This window comes from Tachypleus tridentatus, chromosome 2, assembly GCF_004210375.1.
Source record: "Tachypleus tridentatus isolate NWPU-2018 chromosome 2, ASM421037v1, whole genome shotgun sequence".
In the NCBI taxonomy this organism is placed as follows: Eukaryota; Metazoa; Arthropoda; class Merostomata; order Xiphosura; family Limulidae; genus Tachypleus; species Tachypleus tridentatus.
This window is the reverse complement of record NC_134826.1, coordinates 151,811,698-151,823,788: the sequence shown is the minus strand read 5'-3', so window position 1 is coordinate 151,823,788 and position 12,091 is coordinate 151,811,698. Positions and strand designations below refer to the sequence as shown.

General features: G+C 30.6%; 1 protein-coding gene across 5 annotated transcripts in view; it reads left to right on the top strand.

The window, feature by feature from the left end:
• The window catches only part of LOC143245373 (ceramide glucosyltransferase-like), a 62,800-nt gene that overhangs the window by 41,873 nt on the left and 8,836 nt on the right, over positions 1-12,091 (top strand). For all 5 annotated transcript variants that reach the window (XM_076491641.1, XM_076491640.1, XM_076491639.1 and 2 more), the window contains exons 3-7: positions 2,147-2,249; positions 2,732-2,833; positions 3,790-3,902; positions 4,490-4,668; positions 6,629-6,715. In XM_076491641.1, the coding sequence (XP_076347756.1) occupies positions 2,147-2,249; positions 2,732-2,833; positions 3,790-3,902; positions 4,490-4,668; positions 6,629-6,715 (584 nt within the window). The remainder of the gene's footprint in view (positions 1-2,146; positions 2,250-2,731; positions 2,834-3,789; positions 3,903-4,489; positions 4,669-6,628; positions 6,716-12,091) is intronic.

Genomic DNA, 12,091 nt, shown 5'->3' with positions numbered 1-12,091 from the left:
TAAAACATGTATCTAGAAGTACATCTGGTATAGAAGTAAAACATGTATCTAGAAGTACATCTGGTATAGAAGTAAAACATGTATCTAGAAGGTTAACACAGTTATATCAGTTACACTTCTCAACTGGATGTGAGAGCTGTGTTTGCCTTGTAGATATATAAGTTACATTTCTTAACTAGATGTGAGAGCTGTGTTTGCCTTGTAGATATATAAGTTACACTTCTTAACTAGATGTGAGAGCTGTGTTTGCCTTGTAGATACATAAGTTACACTTCTTAACTGGATATGATAGCTGTGTTTACCTTGTTGATACATCAGTTACACTTCTTAACTAGATGTGAGAGCTGTGTTTACCTTGTAGATATATAAGTTACACTTCTTAACTAGATATGATAGCTGTGTTTGCCTTGTTGATACATCTGTTACACTTCTTAACTGGATGTGAGAGCTGTGTTTGCCTTGTAGATACATCAGTTACATTTCTTAACTGGATGTGAGAGCTGTGTTTGTCTTGTAGATATATAAGTTACACTTCTTAACTGGAAGTGAGAGCTGTGTTTACCTTGTAGATATATAAGTTACACTTCTCAACTAGATGTGAGAGCTGTGTTTACCTTGTAGATATATAAGTTACACTTCTTAACTGAATATGATAGCTGTATTTGCCTTGTAGATACATCAGTTACACTTCTTAACTAGATGTGATAGCTGTGTTTACCTTGTAGATATATAAGTTAAACTTCTTAACTGGATGTGAGAGCTGTGTTTGCCTTGTTGATACATCTGTTACACTTCTTAACTGGATGTGAGAGCTGTGTTTACCTTGTAGATATATAAGTTACACTTCTCAACTAGATGTGAGAGCTGTGTTTACCTTGTAGATATATAAGTTACACTTCTTAACTGGAAGTGAGAGCTGTGTTTACCTTGTAGATATATAAGTTACACTTCTCAACTAGATGTGAGAGCTGTGTTTACCTTGTAGATATATAAGTTACACTTCTTAACTGAATATGATAGCTGTATTTGCCTTGTAGATACATCAGTTACACTTCTTAACTAGATGTGAGAGCTGTGTTTACCTTGTAGATATATAAGTTAAACTTCTTAACTGGATGTGAGAGCTGTGTTTACCTTGTAGATATATAAGTTACACTTCTCAACTGGATATGATAGCTGTGTTTGCCTTGTAGATACATCAGTTACACTTCTTAACTAGATGTGAGAGCTGTGTTTACCTTGTAGATATATAAGTTACACTTCTTAACTAGATGTGAGAGCTGTGTTTGCCTTGTTGATACATCAGTTACACTTCTTAACTAGATGTGAGAGCTGTGTTTGCCTTGTAGATATATGTTACACTTCTCAACTAGACGTGAGAGCTGTGTTTGCCTTGTTGATACATCAGTTACACTTCTCAACTAGATGTGAGAGCTGTGTTTGCCTTGTAGATACATCAGTTACACTTTTCAACTAGATGTGAGAGCTGTGTTTACCTTGTAGATATATTAATTACACTCCTTAGCCAGACGTGAGAGCTGTGTTTACCTTGTAGATATATTAATTACACTCCTTAGCCAGATGTGAGAGCTGTGTTTAATTTGTTGATACATCAGTTACACTTCTTTGCTTGTTGTTATATTTATGTTTGCCTTGTAGATACATTAGTTACATTTCTTAGTTAGATGTAATTGTGTTTACCTTGTAGATACATGTTACACTTCTTAACTAGATATGATTGCTGTGCTTACCTAGTTGATACATTAGTTACACTTCTAACTTAAATATGATAGGTTTGTTTATCTTGTGTTGGTAAGTACAACAGTGAAATTGTTTGTATTGTATGTGAACCATTTATTTTTAGTACTTTAAATATGAAAACCCTTCTTGTTTTTTTTATCCATCTTGACAAAGAACATCTGTTGTTTTGGGACAGTAAAAACATTTGCCATTAATAAACTTGAAGTATGGTTTCTTTGCAGAGCTGTTATTTATGGTGTAATCTGTTATGGTTTTCACTCGGAATATTCTTCTGCATGAGAGTACTGTTTTTGTAAAGGTTGTGACTTGAAACAGGCTATAGAGAAGAGTTGTTTATCATCATTTAGAAGAAACTGGATCATGAAATGTCTCTTATGTATTTCAGTATGAACTGTTGTTGTGCATCAACGATGAGAATGACCCCTGCATTATGTTAGTTAATCGCCTCTTGGAAAAGTATCCCAATGTTGATGCCAAAATATTTATAGGTATTGTTTTAAGTGTGGTCTTAAAAATTAAGGCTTATTTCAAGTCAGTTTAGACTAATATGAATAATGGTTCCTTTATTAGGTTAATATCTTTTTAGTCCTATAAGTAGTTATTTGAAATGAAGTGGCATCAAAATTTAATTACAAAAAAGTAGTGATAGAAAACAAGAACCTGTGTAAGTTAAATACATTGTACAAAATAATCTTTATTAATTATCAAACTAGATGTATTATTTAATATTTATTTATTATATTCACTTTAATGCAATTATTTATTTACAACGTTGTACTTGTTTCTACTTCACGTTAATATTCTTCATTTACCACATAATTGGCTGGACGATAATTACATAACTGTAACCTCGTTAAAGTTCCTTTCCTTTTTTCTTACTGAGCAGAAAAACTTTACTTGGTACAGATGTAATTATGATACTTTATCATTGCTATAATAACTAAATATGTACATGATTTTATCCTTGTAGGAGGAATGAAAGTAGGAGTTAATCCAAAAATAAACAATATGCAGCCTGGTTATGAAGCAGCCAAATATGATTTGTTTCTAGTCTCTGATAGTGGCATTAGAAGTGAGTGTTATATCTTATAACTTTCAGGTTTTTCTCCTGCTAAAGAAGTTTGTTGAAATATATTAAAGATTAAAGTATCATAATTGTCTAATTTCTGGTTTAAATATAAGTGTTTGTATCTTCATAAAACTGTTGTGATTACTTTCTTAAAATATTTTTTGTTGTAGCTTATAAAGATGTCACATTTTCTTAAGATATTTTTTTGTTGTAGCTTATAAAGGTGTCACATTTTCTTAAAATATTTTTTGTTGTAGCTTATAAAGGTGTCGCATTTTCTTAAAATATTTTTTGTTGTAGCTTATAAAGATGTCACATTTTCTTAAAATATTTTTTGTTGTAGCTTATAAAGGTGTCACATTTTCTTAAGATATTTTTTGTTGTAGCTTATAAAGGTGTCACATTTTCTTAAAATATTTTTTGTTGTAGCTTATAAAGGTGTCACATTTTCTTAAAATATTTTTTGTTGTAGCTTATAAAGGTGTCACATTTTCTTAAAATTTCAAAGGGAAATTTGTGTGTTTTATTTAAATCTAATGTTAGAAGAAATCATTGGTGTGATCATTGTAATATTAAAGATATTATCTTCATGTTTACTTTTTGTTTTAAGTTTAAAACAAACATGGTGGGCTTGTTGCAGTATGAAAAGTTTGCTATTAACTTTATGAGTAAATAACGTGTTTTATTGTTTGTGTATATTAGGTATTGTAGTGATTAAAAATGGTGCAAAATGTTAAAAATATTTTTTAAATTTCTACAAGAATTTGTAAAAAAACACATATATATATAAGTTTGTTAAGTGTTTCAGTGAATGACAACATGCATTTTATTCGACTTTAGGTTTCTGTATTAACCTCAGTGATGACTAATTTTAGAAATGACACATTATGAAATGTTTTGTGTTAACAATAATGAAATGATTAAAGAAGGTAACGCTTACAATTGGTTTGTTTGGTTAGTGAAAGAAGACACGTTATTAGACATGGTTCTTTGTATGAAAGATGATACAGGGTTAGTACACCAGATGCCTTTTACATGTGACAGGAAAGGTTTTCCTGCAATAGTAGAAAAGGTAAGGTAGAAGTGAACAATAATATTATCACAATATTTGTGTTAAAACAACTTTTAATAATTTAAAATTCAAAAGCAGTAGGTGTTAAATCTGAAAGATAATGTTTTTGATACAATAAATTTTAACTATCATCATGTCTTCTAGAAATATACTCTCAAAGACTGATTTTATAAATCTTAAATGTTGAATAACACTTACATCCAGTAATATAGTATACATTTTCAATGTTGTGTAACACCTACATCCTATAATATTGTATAAATTGTAAATGTTGAATAACACTTACATCCTTTAATACAGTATAAAGCTTTAAAATTGTGTGATGTAACACTTGTTCACTAAAAGAGTAATTTCTGAAGTGTTGTGGGATATAACACTCCAGTTATTTGATAGAGTTCCAAGTATCATTTTGAATAAGACTATTATTCCTTGACCCAATTATAACAGTTGTGTAGAAACTTTAAATGCATCCAAAATTTGTATTTTGTTTTTAAGTTTACAGAACTCTATGAATGTAAGGAATATAAAATATATTAAGCTAGAGACTGTTCAGTTGTTGAAGGTGTCTTTGTTGTTATATGATTTAGGTGTTCTTCGGTACTTCTCATGCACGCATATACTTGTCTGCTGACTTGTGCAGAATCAACTGCCCTACTGGGATGTCTGCATTGATGCGGAAAAATGTGCTTGATGAAGTGGGGGGAATCAAAGCGTTTGCTGAGTATCTGGCTGAAGATTTCTTCTTTGCTAAATCTTTTACTGACAGGTAGGTTGAAAAGAAAGAAATACAAAGAAAAATCTTAAATACAGAAATATATCGACAGTTATACATGAAGGGCTAAGATAGAATAATATGTAGTAAGGGTACAGAAATATATCGACAGTTATACATGAAGGGCTAAGATAGAATAATATGTAGTAAGGGTACAGAAATATATCAACAGTTATACATGAAGGGCTAAGATAGAATAATATGTAGTAAGGGTACAGAAATATATCAACAGTTATACATGAAGGGCTAAGATAGAATAATATGTAGTAAGGGTACAGAAATATATCGACAGTTATACATGAAGGGCTAAGATAGAATAATATGTAGTAAGGGTACAGAAATATATCGACAGTTATACATGAAGGGCTAAGATAGAATAATATGTAGTAAGGGTACAGAAATATATCGACAGTTATACATGAAGGGCTGAGATAGAATAATATGTAGTAAGGGTACAGAAATATATCGACAGTTATACATGAAGGGCTAAGATAGATTAATATGTAGTAAGGGTACAGAAATATATCGACAGTTATACATGAAGGGCTAAGATAGAATAATATGTAGTAAGGGTACAGAAATATATCAACAGTTATACATGAAGGGCTAAGATAGAATAATATGTAGTAAGGGCACAGAAATATATCAACAGTTATACATGAAGGGCTAAGATAGAATAATATGTAGTAAGGGTACAGAAATATATCAACAGTTATACATGAAGGGCTAAGATAGAATAATATGTAGTAAGGGTACAAAAATATATCAACAGTTATACATGAAGGGCTAAGATAGAATAATATGTAGTAAGGGTACAGAAATATATCGACAGTTATACATGAAGGGCTAAGATAGAATAATATGTAGTAAGGGTACAGAAATATATCAACAGTTATACATGAAGGGCTAAGATAGAATAATATGTAGTAAGGGTACAGAAATATATCAACAGTTATACATGAAGGGCTAAGATAGAATAATATGTAGTAAGGGTACAGAAATATATCAACAGTTATACATGAAGGGCTAAGATAGAATAATATGTAGTAAGGGTACAGAAATATATCGACAGTTATACATGAAGGGCTAAGATAGAATAATATGTAGTAAGGGTACAGAAATATATCGACAGTTATACATGAAGGGCTAAGATAGAATAATATGTAGTAAGGGTACAGAAATATATCGACAGTTATACATGAAGGGCTAAGATAGAATAATATGTAGTAAGGGTACAGAAATATATCAACAGTTATACATGAAGGGCTAAGATAGAATAATATGTAGTAAGGGTACAGAAATATATCAACAGTTATACATGAAGGGCTAAGATAGAATAATATGTAGTAAGGGTACAGAAATATATCAACAGTTATACATGAAGGGCTAAGATAGAATAATATGTAGTAAGGGTACAGAAATATATCAACAGTTATACATGAAGGGCTAAGATAGAATAATATGTAGTAAGGGTACAGAAATATATCAACAGTTATACATGAAGGGCTAAGATAGAATAATATGTAGTAAGGGTATGACTTCATAACAAAGAATGTAATAAAATTCAAAATCAAGATCAATCACGAATGATCATATCAGAATGGAAGAGTGAGGACAGTATCTGTGTTATCTCATTCACTCTTAACATAGGCTGTTCGAAAATTGTTTCCATTTCACAGAATTAGCTTCATTAAAGATGGCATTACGTCAGTAAAACAGCTGTTATAGTACACAGTTTGAAATATTTGACATTATCTGCTATCTAATCCAAAACTACATGTAGCTGTTACAGGTCACAAGAAACATGTTCATTGTATTAAAGGATACAAAGTATTAAATTTCTTAAACTGTTTCTTTTTTTCCACATCAAATATTACCCAAAGAATACAAAAAAAAATGCACTTCAGGTTTTTGTAATTGTACATTGATTAATTAACGTTATTCTTGTTTACAGAGGCTGGAAGCTAAGAATCAGTTCTCAGCCTGCTTGGCAAAATTCAGGGCACTGTGACATCACTAGTTTTAGAAATCGTATTACGAGGTAGGTCACATTAAGTATTAGTGATAAAACATGGTTACTATAAGGATACTATAAGACTTTTTATACTAAAATAATTAACTGAATACACTAGTTAAAGTTTTGTTAAGAGGCCACCATGTATTAAGAGCTTACAACATTTTACCATCAGGTATATGTTGATGCAGTGGTACACAACTTAAAAAACAAGCAAGACCATATGATAAATTGTATAACAGGTGATTCAATAAATAATTACGTTAAGAAATTTTATATAGAGAAGTGTAAATATGGGTAAATTATATCCATGGTAAGATATCTAAAATATTGAAGCAACATGATAAATTATAACCATACAATGAAGTGTTAGATAGAGTCCTCTAAGAAGGGATAAATTACATAAATATGGTATGAGATGTTAGATGGAAAACTTTAAAAAGAGGTAAATTGTAACCATACTATGAAGTGTTAGATAGTCCTCTAAGAAGGGATAAATTACATAAATATGGTGTGACATGTGAGATAGAAAACTTTAAAAAAGCTAAATTGTAACCATACTATGAAGTGTTAGATAGAGTCCTCTAAGAAGGGATAAATTACATAAATATGGTATGACATGTTAGATAGAAAACTTTAAAAAGAGGTAAATTGTAACCATATTATGAAGTGTTAGATAGAGGTCTCTAAGAAGGGATAAATTACATAAATATGGTGTGACATGTGAGATAGAAAACTTTAAAAAAGCTAAATTGTAACCATACTATGAAGTGTTAGATAGAGTCCTCTAAGAAGGGATAAATTACATAAATATGGTATGACATGTTAGATAGAAAACTTTAAAAAAGAGGTAAATTGTAACCATACTATGAAGTGTTAGATAGTCCTCTAAGAAGGGATAAATTACATAAATATGGTGTGACATGTGAGATAGAAAACTTTAAAAAGAGGTAAATTGTAACCATACTATGAAGTGTTAGATAGAGTCCTCTAAGAAGGGATAAATTACATAAATATGGTATGACATGTTAGATAGAAAACTTTAAAAGAGGTAAATTGTAACCATACTATGAAGTGTTAGATAGTCCTCTAAGAAGGGATAAATTACATAAATATGGTGTGACATGTGAGATAGAAAACTTTAAAAAAGCTAAATTGTAACCATACTATGAAGTGTTAGATAGAGTCCTCTAAGAAGGGATAAATTACATAAATATGGTATGACATGTTAGATAGAAAACTTTAAAAAGAGGTAAATTGTAACCATACTATGAAGTGTTAGATAGTCCTCTAAGAAGGGATAAATTACATAAATATGGTGTGACATGTGAGATAGAAAACTTTAAAAAAGCTAAATTGTAACCATACTATGAAGTGTTAGATAGAGTCCTCTAAGAAGGGATAAATTACATAAATATGGTATGACATGTTAGATAGAAAACTTTAAAAAGAGGTAAATTGTAACCATATTATGAAGTGTTAGATAGAGGTCTCTAAGAAGGGATAAATTACATAAATATGGTATGGCATGTTAGATAGAAAACTTTAAAAAGAGGTAAATTGTAACCATACTATGAAGTGTTAGATAGAGTCCTCTAAGGAGGAATAAATTACATAAATATGGTATGACATGTGAGATAGAAAACTTTAAAAAGAGGTAAATTGTAACCATATTATGAAGTGTTAGATAGAGGTCTCTAAGAAAGGATAAATTACATAAATATGGTATGGCATGTTAGATAGAAAACTTTAAAAAGAGGTAAATTGTAACCATACTATGAAGTGTTAGATAGAGTCCTCTAAGGAGGAATAAATTACATAAATATGGTATGACATGTGAGATAGAAAACTTTAAAAAGAGGTAAATTGTAACCATATTATGAAGTGTTAGATAGAGTCCTCTAAGAAGGGATAAATTACATAAATATGGTATGACATGTTAGATATAAAACAGTAAAAAGAGGGAAATTGTAACTATACTACAAAATGTAAGGACGTCAGTATTTCTACAAGTATATCAGATATTTTCATTGGAAAACGTACTTGTGAAGAATATAGCTAGCATTCCTATGAAGCGAAGTGTATCCGTGTATCAGCATAAAGGTTATTTAAACCTTTTAAACCATTGATAAAGTATTCAGTTTCAGACAGGATAGAGAACTTAATATCACTTGTAAGTTTGTAAAAGTTTTGCTTATAAATGAAAATTAATTCACCTTCCAAGAACCGTTGATAAAGTATTCAGTTCTTGACTAGAAAAAACACTTGGTAGTGCTTCATGCGTTTGTAATGCTTTTTTTGTGTAAATCATTATTTGTAATAACCATTATTATAAATTGTATTGTTGCTTGTTTATTAAAGTATATTTGTGTGAAGGAAAAATTGTGCATAGCGATTATGTTGGCAAATTTCGTAAATTTAACACACATCAATATTTAATCAAGTTCTAAATTAAAATTAAAAAGTCTGGCTATTTAAAATCATAATAAATAACATAATAAATTGGGGGCTTATGTCCAAGATCAGAATAAGAGACAAAATTTGAAATAAAATACAAATCTTATTTCAATTTATATTTATCAGTCCTAACAAGATTTGATCATCAAAGTTTTCTTGAAATGCTTTCCCTTGAACAACTAGAAAAATATAACAAAAGTGAATTGTTCAAAATTGACAAAATGTTAGAATTAGATGTAAGAAATCAATGAGAATAAAAGAACTAGAACCGTGTGTTATTTAAATATTAACCAATGATGATTTCTGTTTGAGGAAGCATTGTGGGAATATTACTATGTCTCCACTAGCCAGTCAGAGTTGAGTGATAAAAGATAGGTTATAAATCGTTAAACCTCAAATAAATCGAGCTTGAACAAGCCCGTGTCAGAGCCCAAAAAGAGAAAGAATAAGCCTGCATCAAAGCCTATATTGAGAATGAGCAAGCTTGCATCACAGCCTGTAAAGGGCAAAAAGCTAAAAAGTGAAAGAGCAAATTCATAACTAAGTGGAAAGAGAATGTCAACGAATCAGCACAAGTTAAATTCATCTTCTCAATGTTGAATGGCCAGTTCTGGATTGCTGTAGGGTGATGATCCTTGTGTAATACCCAGTAATTAAAACTGGTGGTAATCCCCGTTTACTAGGTTGGAGGTGAAGATGGTATGATCCTCATCAAACCCTCTGGATTTTGATACTTCATACAGGAGGTTTCGGATGTGGTTGACATTTGCTGAGTACAGTCTGTGTGCCAAAGCCACCCTACAATTTGAAATTTCTCCTGTTATGTTTTACGAAGCACGCACATGGGTAAAGAGTATACCTGGGTTGGAAATGGTGCAGTTTTCTTCCACTTTCTTTCAGGGTTGGAAGCATCCTTCATAACTTTCATAGGAGCTTCTGTTATTTCTCACACTGGCTCTCCTCCTTCTTAATGTAGGATTCTAGATAATCTTGTGAGGAGAGGTAAGTTGTAATTTTCCTGTTTATGATAAATGTGTGTCTCTTCTCAACTTCTCTGGTACTCGCACCTTCTACTGAACTTTGAAGTGTAGGTTCAGTAGAGCAGTGTAGAGGGAGCCACATGTGTAATGTGAGCATGCTGTGCTATTATTAGTTGATGGATGATGCATGATGATTTGCATAAAAGATACCTTAAAATATATTAATTCCATTAAGGGGGAGCGCAAGGCTTGTGGCATGTCTTAAACAAAATTTTGCACATAGAGGGAAACACCAAACAAAATCATCTAATCTTGTGAGTGGAGTAAGTACCTATCACAAATACATATTCAGTATAAAATAAAGATTTATCCATTGCTCAATTAATTATTTGTTTACAACAGTCCATGTCGAAAGTAATTTTACTGTTAACATTAAAAATACTTTATTTCATTTTGATAATCTTAAATTTACTTTGTGTAATCCCTAAAACATCCTAAATACATTTCAATGTCTTTTTTAAAGTAAGACTTTGTATTTTACCTCTTACTTTCTCTACTCTAACTCAGAACAGGATTGGTCAATTTGACTGACCTCTTAATGACCAGAAAAAATTGAAATAAAACAAAAGTACCCTTGTTTCTTTCTCAAATGATTTCAAAATGTAACATGACACTACATTTCTTTATCTTAAGTGGGTTTAAGTTTGTAGCTGTAAAAAATCTGTAAATAATTCAATTTTCTTATTTAATTGTCCTTTGAACCATGGCCAACAATTGTCAGTGTCATTATAAGTTGTAAATCACTTGGGGCACGTGCAGCTCACATTAAGAAATGTAATTAAATTACCCACATGCATGCTTCTTTGTGCTTCGTGGAACATTATTATATTATCATTATTTATTTCACCTAATGTAATCTTAACTAACCTATAAAGGTTCCTATTGTTACATTTTAGTTACTTTTATAATTATACAAAAATAAACATGAAATAAAATACTCACTCTTTTTTTTTCTCCCATCAATTCTTGAGGACATTTGAGTCACTGTTCTTATGATAATGTTAGTTATGTACTAATTAATTTTTATTTAATTAAATAATGCACTAAAGAACATTGACTAATAACATGCTTAAAAAAGGAGACAGTTTTCTCTAACTCTCACAGATTTTCTCTCTTTCTAACCATGTGACAAGAGCTGTTACAAATTCATTCAAGCTAGTCATTAAATTTCTCACTGGAACATCGCTTGTACTCTGAGTGAAATTGACTGTTATCTGTTCAGAGTACAGCATTTGATAGATAAAAATGTTTACTTTCTCTCAGCTATATGTGATATATAGTTATATATAGATATAAGAAGAAATCCTGAAAGAGAAGATGTATCAGGAAGGTTTGATCTTTTATTGATAGTTCTGTAACCAAAGAGAATTGAAGGCTATAAAAATTATGGTTGGCCTGAGCAATGATTAATGATTCCATAGTGAGCAATTTATGTTTAATTTCTTACTAGTTCAAGGGATGATAGAATAGAGAGAAAACAAGATGTGTAGAGAAAATACGCCACTTTTCTTTTACTAGGAGAGATTCCAGGTTTTTAAAAATAATTTCTTGTTAATTAGGAACTTAAAACTTGTATACTATTTAAATATGGATAATTAACTAAGCTTTCATTCTAATATAAATTTGAATGTAAAACACTAAACCTTTCTGTCATCTGTAGTAAAACATACCAGGGTTAAAGAAGTTAAAGAGCAGTAAATTACATTCATGCTAAGAAGTGGGTCTTACTGGGAAAGAACTGCAGTGGGAGATACGTGTAAGAACTATCCTGAAATATTAGGTAAAATTAAAAATTAAAATGAAATTGTTTGTTTTAACACAAAGTTCATTTATAAAACTTGCTGTGCTCTGTCAGAAGTGAAAGTCGAATCCTGGATTCTAGTGCTCTGCATCTCTGTTTTACTGT